At 42.8% G+C, this 19,060-nt stretch overlaps 2 protein-coding genes across 2 annotated transcripts in view; both read left to right on the top strand.

The window, feature by feature from the left end:
• Positions 1–7,422, top strand: part of LOC133956420 (otogelin-like) — a 50,202-nt gene extending 42,780 nt beyond the window's left edge. The window contains exons 51-56 of the mRNA XM_062391438.1: positions 112–290; positions 390–494; positions 606–725; positions 3,145–3,190; positions 5,795–5,874; positions 6,494–7,422. Coding sequence (XP_062247422.1) covers positions 112–290; positions 390–494; positions 606–725; positions 3,145–3,190; positions 5,795–5,874; positions 6,494–6,694 — 731 coding nt within the window. The 3' untranslated portion in view covers positions 6,695–7,422. The remainder of the gene's footprint in view (positions 1–111; positions 291–389; positions 495–605; positions 726–3,144; positions 3,191–5,794; positions 5,875–6,493) is intronic.
• An 811-nt stretch (positions 7,423–8,233) lies between these two features.
• Positions 8,234–18,630, top strand: LOC133957120 (NACHT, LRR and PYD domains-containing protein 12-like). The gene is made up of 12 exons (XM_062392564.1): positions 8,234–8,324; positions 8,873–9,010; positions 9,111–9,230; positions 9,495–9,716; positions 9,912–11,780; positions 13,004–13,177; positions 13,715–13,888; positions 14,269–14,445; positions 14,830–15,003; positions 15,883–16,056; positions 16,320–16,493; positions 17,502–18,630. The coding sequence occupies exons 2-12, from the start codon at positions 8,880–8,882 to the stop codon at positions 17,506–17,508; spliced, it is 3,396 nt and encodes a 1,131-aa protein (XP_062248548.1). The 5' UTR covers positions 8,234–8,324; positions 8,873–8,879; the 3' UTR covers positions 17,509–18,630.
• The last annotated feature ends 430 nt before the right edge of the window (positions 18,631–19,060 follow it).

The following is a 19,060-nucleotide window of genomic DNA, read 5'->3' as shown; positions in this document are numbered from 1 at the left end:
AGAAACAACATGAGCAACAAAAAGGTTATTTCTGCCAGTTTCCATTAGAAAGTGCATCTACTGCCACTCTGTCCACCATGACCTCTGACCTCTACCTGTCTGTGTGGTCAGTGCGCGAGGCGGTGTGTGTGTTCGGCGAGCGGGGGGTGCTGCGGCCAGGCCAGACTCTGGTGGAACACGGGGACGACGGCCTGTGTCACAGCCGGCAGTGCAGCCGCAGCCTCGACCTGGCGAGCGGCTTCCACCTGCTCCGCACCTCCAGCATCAACTGCTCCACCCACTGCCAGCCGGTGAGACCCCCCCCCCCCCCCCCGCAGAGACCCTGCAGCCTCTTCTGGTTCTGTTATTTCACTCAGAGGACTAATCTGAAATGTTTGCACGTGTTCCAGAATCAGATCTACGTCCCTCCCAAAGACCAGTCGACATGTTGTGGCGCTTGTAAGAACATTTCTTGCCTCTATGAACATGAGAACGGGACGGTGGCGCTCTATAAGGTAGGAAGTACTTTTCAAAGGAGTTCAAAACTTTATTTTGTAGTTACTAAAGGTGATTATATATTTGATGTCAAGTTTTCAGAAACTTGTTGATGATATGTGTGTTTTCAGCCGGGGAAATCCTGGGTGTGGAACTGTGTGAAGTTCGACTGCAGAGACACTTTGTCCGGTCCCACACTCATCTCCTACTCCTTCAGCTGCCCCCCCTTCAATGAGACCGAGTGTATGAAGGTCAGACACACAGGCACACACAAAGACACACACACACACACACACACACACACACTCACAGTCATGCTTTCCTCCTGACCAGTGTTGTGCAATAATGCTTTAAAAGTGATACCATAAAATGGTGTGCCTTTCGGCATTCAATAAATTTGGTTATCAAACTAAAATAGGAATGGAAAAGATAGCCAATTTATTGATTAAGTCTCATAAAAGAACTAACTACAAATTTGGAACTCTGATTAACAATTAAATTAATAACTATAATCACATTTACCATCTAGATAGATAGCTCAGTTGAAGGATCAGTTGAAGGATATGGATGTTTACGACATGTAGCGGGGGTCTGAGCTAATGAGGTGAGGAGATATGCGTTTGTCTGTGTGGATGTTCAGTCAGAGAATGAAAGAGTCAGAAAGATATGCAAAGAAAGCCTGTGAAGAGCATAAAGGCTCTAGTATGCTTCTGCGAATCCGTTACGGACGGATCAGACGGACACTTTTTCATTTATAGTTCTCCGGTGCTGAAACAATTCACCGCCAGAACAGTAGGTGGCGCAACGGAAGACAAGCTTAGAGAAGCCTACCTCATGAGTTCTATATATGCAGAAAAAGTCCATGTTGTTTATTTACCTGCTCCCGGCTTTCCTCACACACAGTGTACGATGGCAACTCAATAAAATAAAGTGACACCCAGCGGGTCAAAATGCTGATGTTATCGTTTTTTCTTAGCGCAGCTGTTCCCCGGTCTTTTTTCTGAACTGCGTTTCTAATTCCACAGCTTGAAGCTACACGGAGGCAGCTAGCTTCCCCCCAGCTTCCACACACAGTCAACAGGGACTCCCGATACTAACTACTACCAAGTGTTTGCTTCTAAACCTGTTGGTGTTTGACAAACAGTGTCATGATAGCTGTGGAATTAAAGTCGTGACAGCTGGTTTTTGCGCTGTTACCAACGCAGTTAGCATGGTGGTTAGCCCGCTAGTGCCGTTATGAAAGTTCGTTATAACCGTATGTGACCGTACACACATGCCGTCAGGGCTCTAACCAGCCACCGTCAGCCAGACAACTCCGCTGGCTTAACACACTTGTCCCATTGATCATAGAATCGTAGTTGTGTTTGGATTTATTGTGATATTGGAAATGAAACAGGAAGTTTGAGGTCCGGAAATGACGTCATGCGGAAATGACGTTGTGCAGAAATTATGTCGTTAGCGGACCAATCACAGCCAAGGGCTATCCCTAGGCTCTCCGACATGCCGACGTGTAGTTAGAAAAATCAGAGGTGCTCGAAAAGCTCTCTGAGGTACCAGGAGAAGGCGTTCCACGGCGATGAGGGCGGTTCTATCTGTCCGTGTCCGTAAAAACGGAGTAGCATATATCGGCCTTAACTAACATTAACTTTCAAATAACTTGTAACCACAATATCCCAACACATATCAAACTTATAATCATCACACAGAATCGAATAAACAGTCTTGCTTAGCCTAGTGTAATCATTAAGCCCAGTTGTGTTACCCCTCCGTTGTGGGGAAAAGGAAGAAAAATGGAAGTTGCAGTTCAGTTCGCAGTTCTGTGAAGTCTTCTGTCTGGTCGTTTGGTTTCTGCCTTAGCGGTTCTGTTGAGCTGTGCAGCTAAGATGCCGTTTGGAGTTCTCCTAAAGGACATCGAGTCGCTGCTCGGAGTTTGGTAGAGCTTGAAGTGCAAGGAGGTTTCCTCGGTGAGATGAGCTGGAAGCTGCACCTTTGCACTCCTCTCGTTGGATGGGAAGAGAAGATGTGAGCTGGAGCAGCCAGGCTTCCCCCTTGGCGAAGCAGGAGAAGAGGCTGGCAGCCTTCCGTCCTCAGACGGATGTCTGAGGAGGAGGGGGAGAAGTTTCCTTATTGTGGCCCGGTGACCTCACAGGTCCTTGGCCCAGAGTGACCGTTAAGAAGCTTTTCACACCTCTGTGTGAAGTTGAGGAATCCTGGGAGACTGAGTTCCCTGTGCTCTGGCTTTTTCCAGAACAATGGCACCTGTGGCATCTTGGGAGACTGAGTTTGCGAGGCTTGCTCCTGAACAAAGAACATGAGGTTTCAGGCTTTTGACTACCCAAGAAGGCCTGAGAGAAGGCCTGTGGTTTCACAAAAACCATGTCCCTACACCAGAGTCTCACATTTTATTGAGTTGATTCTAAAATATGACTCAGGACTTTTAAATCAATATTTTCTTAGTTTCCAAACTAATAAACATCTAATTTAATTTGTCAATATTTGGTGTTTGTTCCTGTTTCGTAATTGTTTTGTTTAAACCTGATATAGACGATATACAAACACTTTAACTGCTGAAAAAAGTTAATTGATTTATACATTTTTCTCATCCTAAGAATAGATGATATTTTCCATCAGGGACTTTTTAACATAGTTTTCCCTTTTGTCTGATCGCAGATCGGTGGAACAGTCGTAAGTTACATGGACGGATGCTGCAGAACATGTGAGTATCTGACTTGAGCGTAGCGGCAGTGTTGTAGTTTAGTGTAGAGCTGTAGCTGCAGCTGACACTGAAGAGCGCCCTGTCCTGCCGCTCAACATGTTTCCGACATGTTTGCCCTTCAGTTTGTCCGTTTCAGTCCAAAACCTGTATTCAGATCAGAGAAGCACCTTTTTCACAGTGCCACACGAGTGAAGCAGCTCTCACTGAAAGGCATCTGATGACATACAAGTGGGTTTGTGGTTTGTGTGCTGCAGCTCACCAACATGTACCAATCCCACCAGGTACTGGACTCCCTCTGCTCCCTTTCCCCGTTAGCCCCCTGACTCCCACAGTTAACACAAACTGTGAACGAGGTACCACAACAACAAGGCCAATCCGTGCCATTGTTGAAATTCAACAATGTACTCCCTCCAAAGATAATAACAAGGATGAATTCCCCCCCCCCCCCCCTCCCCCCAAGTGGGACTTTAACCCTCCTCCAGAACAGTCCTCTCAGCTGTTGCCTCATTTCTGGTCAAATTAAAATCACTACAACAGGTTTTGTCGTATGATTCATTCTCCTCGCTTCAAAAACCCATTACTCTCACAGGACGACTTTTTGTGTCGTACGATTGTTTAAATTAAAAAGACGAAGTAGTGATTATATCACTATATGATGCCCTCAAAGGAGGCGGGGCCTCCGTCAGGCAGGCCACAGAAATGACATCACACTTGAGAGGACAGAAAGGAAACCCTTCCCCAGTGGATCACCTACATGTACACGACAGTCAAACTCTGTCCCCATTAGCACTGTCTGGGCAGTGCATTGTTGATTGACAACAATGTGCTGTTGGTAGTGGCCCAGTAGTCGGGCTTAGACGTCTGCATGTGTCAGTAGATGCTGAGGTGGGAGGGGGGTGGAGGGGGTGTGTGTGTAGGTCTGCTCCCTGAATATGTAGCAGCTGTGCAACATCTGCATGCTTCTGCACTACCGCCACCAGGGGGCGCTGTGTGGAAAACTGAAGCTTCTATGTGAGGCACATCAGTGTGAAACTGAACATTTATTTAAAACATAGACAGTAAATAAAGATGGATGATGTGTTTCCACTTCCTCCTGCTGTACGAAAGTGAAGCCAAAATATCTCAGGTACGAACGCTGCCATCTTGTGTCACTGGAGTGGAGCTGCATTATCGACATTCTGACAAATAATATTTAACGTGTGTGAGACCTTTTAGTCCGGCACAATTTGAAGTGTTCTTATTGTTAATTACAATTATATAATAGATTATTGGTTAATTGTTTCAGCTCTACTTGTAAACGCTCTCACGTAAATAAATTGGAACTAAACCATATTTAAAATACTTTAACTTTAATATTAGTTAGTTCTTCAGTGTTTGAGTTTCGTTCCCCAACCAGAGAACTCTGTGAGCGATAAGTAGCATCAGAGGCTGATGGGTAATGTAGTATCTAGAGCCGTGTAACTTGTACATGTAACTAACCAATTTCCATAATGTAACCAAAAGGATTCTAATGTTGAATTTATTCCCTTTTTAAAATATATTCTTACATCTGCAGTTTCTTCTTTTTAACGAGTCCAGGACGTTGCATCATGTTTACATAAAAGAAAAATAAGAAAACTCGACACCTGGTTGAATTATTAATTATGACACAAATATTTACTTATTTGACTCATATAACTGATACATGTGACTCACTTACTCACAGATGTTCAACAGACGTGTTTCAAACGGTCAGAGGAAGAACAGGAAACAGCTGATGTGCCTCACATAGAAGCTTTGTTCTCTGTTGTTATTTTATCTGTTGTGTTTTGCAAAATGCCAGAAATATTTTAGATATGTTCACACAGACCTCACATCCCCTGATGGTGAGAAATGTCTCTGCTGCCGCCATATTGAAGAGAGAGGCTGATCACTTCAGATTATAGTAAATATCATAATTTAAAATATTTTTTGTGCTGTTTTCTGATGAAACCAGGAAACAGGAAATAAAGAGTTATTATACACAAGGCTACATTCTGAATTTACATAGAACAGAAATATTACTGGTGATAATTATTCCAAATTAAACTATGTAAAAGTTTGAAAATCCTCATTTTGGTCTTTCTAACAAACCAAACTTCGACAGTCAGACATCACATTTAATCTGATTGAGGATGAAGCCGACAGACAGATTCACAGCCTCCTCTTTAACAACATGGCCGCTGCGTTGATGTGTGTTGGTGTGAAAATGTCTCAAACGTTGATGGAGCACGTTCACAACCTCTGGTTTCAACTGGTTTGAAGAAGTTCACTGTGGGAGATAAAAGCATGAGGCTGCTCAACATTTCATTTTTCTTTTCTCTGAGAAGTTTCCTCCTGAGTTGTTTTTATTTTTAACTTTTCAAACTTTCTCCTTCATCCAACTCGTCCTCCGTCCATTAAAGCAGCTTCTCAGCCTTTCCCTGATCGACGGCCTCAGCTCTGACCGTTCTTCTTCTTCTCTCCTCTTTGTCACGCTTCTTCTCTTTCCCGCTGTTTGCTGTGTCGCTACATTTGTCAGATCACGTGTGTTTTCTTGATTTTTTTCATGCTCACTTCGTTCGGACTGATTTTTGGTGTGAACAGGCAAAGAAGATGGAAAGTCGTGTCAGCGGGTGACGGTGAGGATGACGATCAGGAAGAACGACTGTCGCAGTAACAGGCCGGTATGTTTGTGTCCAACGTGATTCCTGGTTCATTCAATAAGAAATAAGACAATCTGGTTATTGGTGCTAATTGTATGTGAAATAAAAATGTCCTTAGAGGAAACGTCCATTTAAATCAAACAAATCAATGTAATTGTTACTGGAAACCTAATTTTTCACTTGTATTGAACTCTGTGTTTACATGTGAGCAAATTTCACATTTTAAATATGAATCTCTAGTTAACACTAGCAACTAATTGGGTTTTCACAATACGAAATAGGAAAGTGTTTGAACTCTCCCAGTTCACACACTTCACAATTTCATTTCAAAGCTAAAATTACCCACAGTTCATTTGTATATCATATTTCAATTAGGCATTTCAAAGTACTTTTCATAAGATATAGGAGGCATCATGACGAATTGTCAAAGCAACATTAGACAATATCAGAAAGAAGCATTTAAACAGAAATTAAAAGACAGTAAAAATAAATGGACGTCATCATTTAAAGGATGTCGAGAATCTTCAGTTTAATCGGACAGCGACTTGAAAATAACAGTTTTATTTTAAAGAGATGTGTCCACTCCTCTGGGCGTCTTCCAGCCGTGTGACCTTCTGCACTGACGCTCTGTGTCCTGCAGGTGAACATCGTGTCATGTGACGGGAAGTGTCCGTCCGCCAGCATCTACAACTACAACATCAACACGTACGCTCGCTTCTGCAAGTGCTGCCGGGAGACGGGTCTGCAGCGGCGCTCGGTGCAGCTCTACTGCAGCGGCAACGCAACCTGGGTCAGCTACAGCATCCAGGAGCCCACCGACTGCTCCTGCCAGTGGTCCTGAAAACACTCACACACACAGAGTACGATGTTCTGCTGCCTCTGCTGGCAGGGAGGTCGAACTGCAGCTTCATCTGAAGCAGTCGACACGTGACGACTTTATTTGTCATTTATATTTATGTTTGTATTTTAGCCGAGAAAAGTTTTGATGGTGCAAGATACAATTTTTACAACAATTAAATGTACAAACTGCACTTAAAGCTGTTTACGTATCATTTTACCATCATCTGTAGTTAAAGATGGACGACATGGCTGCTCCTTAAATGTGAAGCCAAATCATCTTGATCGCCCCTTTCTGGCTGGCTGCAGTATAATTCATATATCTTGGCTCCTCCATGTTAATAGTTGGGATCAGAGATATTTTGGCTTCATTTTTGATCGACAGGATGAGGTTGAGACGTCATCCATCTTTATTTTACAGTCCATGGTTCAAAGTTACTGTTCAATCAGCTGTAGCGCCACCTCCCTGTCAGCCTGCACACTCTCCACATCTCCTCCCATTGTGCCTGGTTTTTGTAAATAACTAAGTTTTCTAATGTTTGAAAATGTTTTGCAAAATCAAACACTTTGAGATTTCCATCTTACTAAGACAATAAATTGTATATGTACTGATTACACACATCTTTTAGATAATCAGAGGGAGTCAGGTGAATGAACTGATTTGAATCCAGCAGTATGTGGAGCACTTTGTAATTTATTTATTGGAGTTCGGTAGAGCAAAGCTGTTTTTATTTCGTGGAAACATTTGAACAAACACTGGTTAATTTAAAGTTAAAGATAATTTGTATTATACAAATGTACATTTGCATTTTCAATAAATATTTCCTTCTGAAAAACTAAAAAAGGTTTTTGTCTGTTTATTAGATATCAGGATGCTGTGCAATATAGATGATGTAAACCCTGGTTATTATTATTATTATACTCATGTCAGGATGTTCTGCTGCCCCCTGAAGGCCAAACATCGGCTGAACAGACATCAGGTCTTGATCCTGGATCAGTAACAGGAGACTCTCACACTCAGGAATCAGTGTTAAAGTTAAGATCTGGATCAATTATCATTATTAACTAAATTCCATCCCAACAAAAAATTATCTGTGAACGTGACCCAGTTCATTTTCATGTGTATGAACTGGACTGAGAACTGGTTGTTTTCAAGAGTGAACTGGTTCAACAGGGTGGAGGAGCCTGAGAACAGGGAGCGGGCAGACTCCATTTTCACTGGGATGAGCAGAAGGAAGAAAAGTGAGCAGGTGAGTGTGAACACAACATTCTGAAGATTTTACTGTCGCACTGCCCCCCCACAGCTGGCCCTTCCATGAGGTGGTACAGGCCAGTTTCTCCACATTCCACACTAGAGGTGTGGAAAGGTCTCGATTCCTAGATGCATCACGATGTGGACTCTGCTATCAGGACACGGATGTTCACTCTGTGTTGATTTTCTACAGTTTATGGACACATGTTTAAACTTGCAACACAAATCGGGACGTGACTCTCTCTCTCACACACACACACACACACACACACACACACACACATAGAGTCAGATGATTCCAGTAAATGCAGAGAGAAGCAGCCAGTTCAGACTTTGTTTTAACTGTAACGAGCAGAGGGAGGAAACGTGAAGTCTGAGGTTGGTGAGTGTTCAGCAACATTAATATTATTCATTCATGTTGTTTTACTGTCACAGACTCTGAGTCAGTTTTCTACTCGTGGACTTTAGAGAGAAGAAGATTCAAGATGAACTTCAGTCAGTCAATCAACAGTTCGACGCTATATGATTGGCTGAGTCCAACACATTAAATCTACAACTGTCTCAGGTTACCGTGATAACAGGGACACAGTGTAGGAGGGTTGACTCTGTTGCGGTGGACTAGTGGCAGAAAAGGTCTCTGGTTCGTCTCTGGTTCGACTCCACGGAGAAAAAACAAAAACGAACTTGGATGATCCAAAAATCCAAGAGGATTCTCCCTACCCTGTCTAGGGCCTCTGAGCAAGGCACCTTACTACCCCAACATCTGCTCCCCGTGCGCCGTACATTGCTGCTCACTGCTCTGTGTGTCCTGCACCAGATGGGTCAAAAGCAGAGGTTAAATTTCCCTCCTTGCATTAGTGTGCCTGTGTTTGGGACAAATAAATGTATCTTAATCTTGTGTGTTTGAGCTCACCGTGTTTTTCCTCTCAGACTGAAGATGAGTGGTTATGATGAGGAGGAAGAGGACAGAGCAGAGTCTCCAGGGTTCAGCTGTGTATCTCTGAAGAGTGACCGGTCCATGGAACCTCCTATCCTCTTCAGGAATGAACCCGGACCTTCACACACAAAGTATGAGACCTGCTACAAACATGTGAACCTCCAAACTGAATCCTCAGAGAATGAACCAGTGAATGATGTGTTCTGAATAAAAACATGTTTGTGTTTGCAGAGGTCAGGACCACAGACTGAGAGCAGAGTCTCCAGGGTCCAGCTGTCTGTCTCTGAAGAGTGACTGGTCCATGGAACCTCCTATATTCTTCAGTAATGAACCTGGACCCTCACACACAGAGTAAGATACTGTTTCTACTGTGACCTGCTCTGAAGAGGATATAGTTTCCTCTAGTGTGGCCCCTGCATTAGGACACAGCTTCAATGAAGTTGGTGACTAATCTCTCAGAATCACTCAAAGAGCTCAGACCTCCACCAAGAACCAACACGCTCCTTATAAAACCAACCAACACACAAACATACAGGGTGAAAACAAAACCTCCGTGACAGAAGTAATGACAACCAGTGACTGCGACATGTGAGTTATCAGGAAATGTCTTCACAGGGAGAGGAGGAGGAGTCATGTTTCTGAGGAGGAGCAGTCGTCCTGCTGTGCTTCGTGTCAGGACGTCCTGAAGGATCCAGTCTCCACCAGCTGTGGACACTGGTTCTGCAGACAGTGCATCACCTCATACTGGGACCAGTCTGGTTCTTCTGGAGACTCCTCCTGTCCCCAGTGTGGACAAACATCCAGTAGAGGAGCTGGAGGTCAGTCAGCCGGTCAGAGCAGCACTGTACATGTGTCTGCTGATGTCTTCACTTCTGACAACAGCACATGTGGTTTTATTTTGTTCCTTCATACAGCATCAACATTTAACATCGTTAGAAAAGCACAAAGTTAAAAAGCTTTTATTTTCTGTAGTTTTTCTGTATCTGATGAAAACAATCAGCAGATTCTCAGATTCTCTGTCTCTGACATTGTTTCTTGTCTTTCAGCAGATCGTGGTCTGCAGGAGGTTTCAGATGAACATAAGCTCAGTCTGAGGGGGAGATGTGAACATGTGACTGAAGGAAGTGATGAAACAGGAAGTAGAACCCTCCTCAACAGGATATACACTGAGCTCTACATCACAGATGGACAGAGTGAAGAGGTTAATACTCAACATGAGGTGAGGCAGCTTGAGACGGCTTCCAAGATGAAGATCCTCCACGACACTCCCATCAAGGTCCACGACATCTTTAAAGCCTCCACTGACCAGCAGAGCAGCATCAGAGTCGTCCTGACCAACGGAGTTGCTGGAGTTGGAAAAACCTTTTTGGTGCAGAAGTTCAGTCTTGACTGGGCAGAGGGTTTAGAAAACCAGGATGTGGGTCTGCTGACTGTGCTTTCGTTCAGGGAGCTGAACCTGGTGAAGGACCAGCAGCACAGTCTTCTCACGCTGCTCCATGTTTTCCATCCAGCGTTACAGAAGCTCACGGCAGAGACGCTCACTGTCTGTAAACCTTTGTTCATCTTTGACGGCCTGGATGAAAGCAGACCATCTCTGGACTTCAACCACAGGGAGCTTGTGTCTGAGGTCACACAGAGGTCATCAGTCAATGTGCTGCTGACAAACCTCATCCGGGGGAATCTGCTTCCCTCGGCTCTCGTCTGGATAACCTCCAGACCTTTGGCAGCCAATCAGATCCCTCCTACATGTGTTGACAGGGTCACAGAAGTACGAGGCTTCACTGACGCCCAGAAGGAGGAGTACTTCAGGAGGAGATTCAGTAATGAGGAGCTGTGCAGCAGAATCATCTCACACATCAAGACGTCCAGAAGCCTCCACATCATGTGTCAAATCCCAGTCTTCTGCTGGATCAGTGCTACAGTTCTGGAGCACATGTTGACCACAGACCAGAGAGGAGAGCTGCCCAAGACCCTGACTGACCTGTACTCACACTTCCTGCTGGTTCAGACAAAGAGGAAGAACAACAAGTACGGTGAGGGACATGAGACGTCTCCACAGCAGCTGACGGAGGCTGACAGGGACGTTCTCCTGAAGCTGGGGAGGCTGGCACTCAAACATCTGGAGGAAGGAAACATCATGTTCCACCAAGAAGACCTGGAGCGGTGTGGTCTTAATGTCCCAGAGGCCTCAGTGTACTCAGGAGTTTGTACTGAGATCTTCAGAAGAGAGTGTGTGATCTTCCAGAAATCAGTCTACTGCTTTGTTCATCTGAGCGTTCAGGAGTTTCTGGCTGCAGTCTACATGTTCCACTGTTACACCAAGAGGAACACAGAAGAACTCAACAACTTCTTAGGAATATATGGGGACACAGACAGTACCTTCTCCCTGGATGACCTCCTGATGAGAACCATGGAGAAATCCCTCACCAGTACAAATGGTCATCTGGACCTGTTTGTTCGCTTCCTTCACGGCCTCAGTCTGGAGTCCAACCAGAGAGTCTTAGGAGGCCTGCTGGGTCGGACAGGGAACAATCCAAAGATCATCCAGAGAGTCTTAGGAGGCCTGCTGGGTCGGACAGGGAACAATCCAAAGATCATCCAGAGAGTCATCAGCAACCTGAAGGAGATGCAGAGTGATGACATTTCTCCTGACAGAAGCATCAACATCTTCCACTGTCTGACTGAGATGAACGACCACTCAGTTCATCAGCAGATGCAACAGTTCCTGATGTCAGAGAACAGATCGAAGGAGAAACTCTCTGAGATCCACTGCTCAGCTCTGGCCTACATGCTGCAGATGTCAGGGGAGGTTCTGGATGAGTTGGACCTGAAGAAGTTCAACACATCAGACCAGGGTCGACGGAGACTGATCCCAGCTGTGAGGAACTGCAGGAAGGCTCGGTGAGTCCAGACATGATCAATAACATGTTCAATCAGTGGAGATGAGTCGTTCTTCAAATACACTCAGTGTTAAATGATTCTCATTGTTTGGGCAGAAAGTTAAACATTATGGTTCACAGCAGAACTAATAAACACTCATCACTACTTATCAGGACCTGATCAGCACATGAAGTCACTTAGTGTTGGTTTGATTCCACAGTTTATGAAGCTGCATTTAAACATCATGAAAATGACTCGTCAACATGTTGTGCTCAGTCCAACATGAGATGCTCACAGTCAGGACTGAGTGTTAAAATGAGCGACACGCAGACATGATACAACTTCAACCGATTCCCAATAAAAAATGTATTGTGAATGTGAACGAGTTCATTGTCATCTGCATGAACTGAACTTGGAACTCGTTCTTTTTAAGCGTGAACTGGCTCAACACTGCTTCTGCAGATGGATTCAGATTCAGATTTTTACATTCACATCAAAATGTACAAAGGTTTGGTTGATGGTTTGATTTAAAAGAGAAAAGAAAAAGGTTTTCTTCAACCATCCTATATTTGCTAAAAAAAAAGGAGCAAAGGCTAAGAAGCCCCAATTGTTTAGGATAAAGGTTCTTTTAGTTTGGTCAAGAAATGTAATGTTCTAATTAACATAATCCTATGATTGCTCAGCGGCAAAGCAAAGAGACAGATTTAAAAATGCCGTGGTAAGTTTAGGATGAGAATCACTGACTGTTCCTTTAAACTGAAGAACCAGAACTGGAAATATCGTTTATTCTTCTTTCTTTTCAAACTAGAATGACCATCCTGCCTTTGTACGCCACCACCAACCAGTGCAGTGTCCGTGCCTCCAGGTTCCTGACATGTGGCATTCACAATAACATGAGGTCACTGTAACCTTTGACCTTTGACCACTGAAATTTAATCAGTTTATCTCTAAGTCCAACTGGTCAAAAAGAAATCCCCTGAAGACAGACTTGAGACCTCATGTTCAAGAGGCCAGAAACATGTTGTGTGACCTTGGACTTTGACCCTTGACCACCTGAATCGAATGAGTTACTCTGTCAGTCTAAACTAACGCTTGAACCAAATCTGAAAGGATTCTCTTGAGGAGTTTTTAACATGTTCATGAGGCAAAAAGGGGATTTACTATGGTGAGGGTCACATGATCACGTTTTGTATGAATGTTGTGTTTTCTTATTTTATTCTAACAGATATTTTCTTTAACTGCAGACTCGGTGGTTGTGAACTCTCAGAGACTCACTGTGAAGTTGTGGCCTCAGCTCTGAAGTCAGACCCCTCACATCTGAGAGAACTGGATCTGAGTGATAACTACCTGAAGGACTCAGAAGTGAAGCTGCTGTGTTCGGGACTGGAGAGTCCAAACTGTCGACTGGAGACTCTGAGGTCCTTAAATCCTTCTTCACTTTTCAAACTTTCTTTCTTATTGGGTCATTATTTATTTAAATTGTCTCAGTTCTGCTCTGCTCACTGTCCCTCAGTCATCTGTCACTCACCCAGCCTGTCAGTCACGTCCACCTCATCAACTCCATTCACCTGCACTCACCTGCTCCTGATCACTAAGAAAGTGTCAGTAAATAACATGTGGACTGAGGCTGAGCACTCGTCCTCCTCAGGTTTTCGAAATAAGACCCATTTTTATTGAAACATGTTGGACAATTGATAAGTATAGAAACAAACAGTAAGTGACTGTCAGGAGCCGTCCCTACTTTAAACAGTGTTTAATTACACAAAACTGCTCAGTGACCAACACACAGAGAAGAAGGTGATGAATGAAACAATGGTCCAACATGTCTGATCTGATATTTATCTTCAGGTCACAGACTGGACTGAGGTCAGCAGCATGTTGAGAGTCTGTGTTGACATGATGACGATCCACAACAACAGGAGGACACATTCTAATATTCATATTTCTTTATCCAGATTGAAGAGCTGCAGTCTGTCAGAGATCAGCTGTTCTTCTCTGGCTTCAGCTCTGAGGTCAAATCCCTCTCATCTGAGAGAACTGGATCTGACTGAAAACGACATGCAGGACTCAGGAGTGAAGGAGCTGTGCAGTTTTCTACAGAGTCCAACCTGTCGACTGGAGACTCTGAGGTCAGTTCACTGACTGACTTTTGTAGATCTCATATCTATAATACAGCGTTTATACCCAATTTATCTTATTTCATTCTAATTTAACATAATTCCTCTTAATACATAACTTGAATCCATTCATTAATTAATATGTGACATTTTAAATATTCAGCTTCTTGTTAAAACACTGAGTTTAGTTCTGGATTTCCTAAACTGATCTGCAGGACAGAGACCGGGTCCAAATAATCTATTTTTACTGAAACAGGACCCGTCTTTAGTCCAACATGTCTGATTTCATATTTATCTTCCATGTTATGAGTCTGTGCTGATATGAATATTTGTATGTTATTTTCACACATGAACTCAGTTTAATTTACATTTAAGTTGTATTCTTTATTCAGGTTGAAGGACTGCAATCTGTCAGAGATCAGCTGTTCTTCTCTGGCTTCAGCTCTGAGGTCTAACCCCTCTCATCTGAGAGAACTGGATATAAGAGGAAACAACAACCTGCAGGACTCAGGAGTGAAGGAGCTGTGTGGTTTTCTACAGAGTCCAACCTGTCGACTGGAGACTATGTGGTCAGTTCACTGACTGACTTTTGTAGCTCTCATATCTATAAAACAGCATTTATACCCAATTGATCTCATTTAATTATAATTAAACATAATGCCTCTTCATAACTAACTTGATTCCATTCATTAATTAATCTGTGACATTTTAAATATTCAGCTACTTGTTAAAACACTGAGTTTAGTTCTGGATTTTCTAAACTGATCTGCAGGACAGAGATTGGGTCCAAATTATCTGTTTTTACTGAATCAGGACTCGTTTTTAGTCCAACATGTCTGATTTCATATTTATCTTCCATGTTATGAGTCTGTGCTGACATCAATATTTGTTATTTAGTTATTTTCACACATGAATTCAGTTTAATTTACAGTTAAGTTTAATACTTTATGCAGGTTGGAGAGATGCAGTCTGTCAGAGATCAGCTGTTCTTCTCTGGCTTCAACTCTGAGGTCAAACCCCTCTCATCTGAGAGAACTGAATCTGAGTAACAATGACCTGCAGGACTCAGGAATGAAGGAGCTGTGTGGTTTTCTACAGAGTCCAACCTGTCGACTGGAGACTCTGGGGTCAGACATCATGTTTTATTGTTAAAGGTTCAGTGTGTTGAATGTAGTGACATCTAGTGGTGAATTGTCATGTTGCAGCTGAGCTCCCCTCAACTCACCACCCCCTTTCCAAACTTGAAAGAGAACCTGTTGTAGCTTCAGTTGTCATAGAAACTCAAAAGGTTTAGTTTGTCTAGTCTGGGCTACTGTACAAAAACACGGCAGCCTCTGTAGAAAGGACCTGCTCCTGATGTAAAAATAAAACATTTAAATATAATGTAGTTAAATGTAAATGTCTCATTTTAGGGTAAAGAAAACAACAATTAGTTTCGAAACAGTTCAGAACGCAGCAGCTTCTCACTGGTATTAAACGGCAACATCACATCTCCCTGATCCTCGCCTCTCTTCATTGGCCCCCTGTCCGTTTTAGAATTGATTTTAAGATTTGACTGATCAATTTTTTTGCTTTTAAAGCATCTGGCCCCAAACTACATCACAGAATTATTGAGCCTGTATGTTCCTTCATGCAGTCTTAGATCCTCAGGTGGATCCTGCTGTTCCAAAGTCCAGGTTGAAAACTAAACCGTGACCCTGCTTTTACCATCAGGGCCCCTCGACTTTGGAACGGCCCCCTGAGGAGATAAGGCAGAGTCAGTGACTTATTTTAAATCACTTCTTAAAACCCATTTTTATTGACTTGCTTCTATGTGATGCTGTGTTTTTAATGTTTTTATAATTTTCACCTTTTATTTACTTGTTCATTTATCTCTTTTGTCATTTTACTGCTTTTATGGGTTCAAGTTTTTATTAACTTCTTGCTTTGTGTTCAATACACTTTGTAAACTCTGTTTTAAAAAAGTACTATATCAGTAAAGTTTATTATTGTTATTCTTTATTCAGGTTGTTTCTCTGCAGACTGACAGAGATCAGCTGTTCTTCTCTGGCTTCAGCTCTGAGGTCAAACCCCTATCATCTGAGAGAACTGGATCTGAGCTTCAACGTCCTGCAGGACTCAGGAGTGAAGGAGCTGTGTGGTGTTCTACAGGGTCCAAGCTGTCGACTGAAGACTCTGAGGTCAGTTCACTGACTGACTTTTGTAGATCTCATATCTATAATACAGCATTTATACACAATTGATCTCATTGAATTAAAATATAACATAATTCCTCTTCATTCATAACTTGAATACATTCATTAATTAATCTGTGACATTTTAAATATTCAGCTATTTGTTAAAACACATCTGAGTTTAGTTCTGGATTTGCCTAAACTATTTGTCTGTTATTGTCAGACATGAGCTCAGTTTAATTTACAGTTAAGTTTGACACTTTATCCAGGTGGGAGAGCTGCAGTCTGTCAGAGATCAGCTGTTCTTCTCTGGCTTCAGCTCTGATGTCAAACCCCTCTCATCTGATAGAACTGGATCTGAGTGGAAACAGGCTCCAGGACTCAGGAGTGAAGGAGCTGCTTGATCTACAGAAAAGTCCAACCTGTCGACTGGAGACTGTGAGGTCAGTAGATCGTTGGAATCAGCCCACGCTGCTTTCATCAGTATTTAAACAAACACAGTCAGTAGCAGAGAATCAGGGTCTGTGCTACCAAGCAGGATTTGTGGTAATCAGGTTAACTTCAGGTTTAGTTTTTTCAGTCCTACGAAGCTCGTCCACTTCTTAACGAGGTAAATCACCATGGTAACTTCTGATCAATGGCTAACCTGCTCCAGGTTAAGTTGGAGATCAACATGTATAGAAGCTCCGCCCACTGAACACAGTGACTCTACACAGGATGTGTCCTCAAAGACAGTGTGTGTCCTCAGAGACAATAAGACAGTGTGGGTCCTCAGAGACAGTGAGACAGTGTGTGTCACATCCTGGGATTCAAACGTTTCTCATCAAGAATTATCGTCTCTTCCACTCGTCTTGTTAGTAACAGATTCAGATCTTGTGGCCTCAATTTATTTATCTCGTTCACACACGTTATTATATCGTGGTCACGTAATATATTTTTACCAAATGCCACCAGGGGGCGCTGTAACTTACACATTGACACAATCCCAGATGTTTTACCAGATGTTCTTCTTGCATTTAGCAGCTGTGACTGAGTTTCTTTTATTCTGGATCATGTGTTTGTTCTCCTCTGATTTTTATTATAGAACAGATTGATCCTGGTTGTGAAATATGAGTCTCTGCTGTCAGTCAAACTGTCCATGTCTGTGATTGGTCATACGCAGTAAACCCCGCCCCTTTTATGTGCACGTGCTCACAGTGAAACATGGCTTCACCTGTAACAGCAGTAAATCCACCTCTCAGGTGTCCACTCTGCACTTTGACATGCAGAGGACACACACTGAGCTCTTAGCTTGTTCATTCCGACACATGAACATGAAGCAGAGAGGAAGCTGCTCCACCTCTGAACAGGACTGAAGTCCCTGCTGCTCTTTCTACTGGATGTGCTGCATCTCTGACTCACAGCTGATGAAGTGAGTCTCTGGAAACACTGATGTCTTCTTCTCTCAACAGATGGTGATCTTTGTTGAGCTGAGTGTGAAGAGGACAGTGTGTGTGGATGGAGGCTGAGCTGTGTCCTGAGGATCCAGAGGCTGAAGCAGCAGCAGCTTGTGTGTAGAGCGGCTCTGACTGGGCCTTGTTACTGGGAGGCAGAGTGGAGACAGAGCTCAAGAGGAATCAGAGGAGGTGAGCTGCTCTGAGATCAGCTGTCACACAGAGTCCAGTCCACCATCCTCCCTGTTTGGCACAGCATCATCAGTGGATCTGCTGCTGCTCTTTCCTTTGACTCAGTGTCTGCAGACACACTCACCCTCCTCCACTCTTTTATTCACTCACATATTCTGAACACAAACACTCTAGAGTCTGTAGTGATTTGTCTTGTGTGTTTTCTTGGTCTAATGTTTAAAAATGTATTTACGGAAATAAAAAAAGATACCAAACATCAGCAAGGTGAAACTAAATTTAACATGGCATTTAAAACTAACCGCAGTAGCCGAGGACTCAAAAGGATTCAGGCATGTTCCTATTATATCAGGACGACAATCAACGACAGGAAGTCAAGACAGAAAAGACACACAAGGAACAGAGACTACAAAATAAAACAGGAAACAGAAAACACAAAGACTGAAATCGACAAACTAAAATGACAGAACATTACACCATGGTTCAAAGTTACTGTTCAAACTGCTCTAGCGCCACCTCCATGTCAGCCTGCAAACTCTCCACATCACCTCCCATTGTGCCTGTTTTTTGTAAATAACTAAATTTCCTAATTTTTGAAAATGTTTTTGCAAAATCAAACACTTTGAGATTTCCATCTTATTAAGACAATAAATTGTATATGTACTGATTACACACATCTTTTAGATAATCAGAGGGAGTCAGGTGAATGAACTGATCTGAATCCAGCAGTATGTGGAGCTCTTTATTTATTTATTGGAGTTCAATAGAGCAAAGCTGTTTTTATTTTGTGGGAACATTTGGTTCAAGCAGAGAAGAAACAACCAAACTTTGATTTGGTTCAATTATGGATGACAGAAAATACAAGGAGACCCCGGTGGAGCGTTATAGATGCTAAAGATGATTTGTATTATACAAATGTACATTTGCATTTTCAATAAATATTTCCTTTTGAAAAACTAAAAAAGGTTTTTGTCTGTTTATTAGATATCAGGATGCTGTGCAATATAGATGATGTTATCACTGGTTATTATTATTATTATTATTATTATTGTCAGGTTGTTCTTTTGCCCCCTGGCGGCCAAACATCGGCTGAACAGACAGCAGATCCTGGATCAGCAACAGGAGCCGCTCACAGTCAGGACAATGATCAGACACCATCAATTATTATCTATATTATAAACTAAATAAACATCCAAATAAAATATGAACTGTGAACTTGAACCAGTTCATTTTCATGCGTTTGAACTGGACTTACAACTGGTTGTTTTCAAGAGTGAACTGGTTTAACAGGGAGGAGGAGCCTGAGAACAGGTAAGTGTCAGACTCCATTTTCACCTGGATGAGCAGAAGGAAGAAAAGTGAGCAGGTGAGTGTGAACACAACTTTCT

Source organism: Platichthys flesus, chromosome 1 (genome assembly GCF_949316205.1).
Source record: "Platichthys flesus chromosome 1, fPlaFle2.1, whole genome shotgun sequence".
Lineage (NCBI taxonomy): Eukaryota > Metazoa > Chordata > Actinopteri > Pleuronectiformes > Pleuronectidae > Platichthys > Platichthys flesus.
The sequence above is the reverse complement of the archived record's forward strand: the minus strand, read 5'-3'. Positions and strand labels throughout refer to the sequence as shown.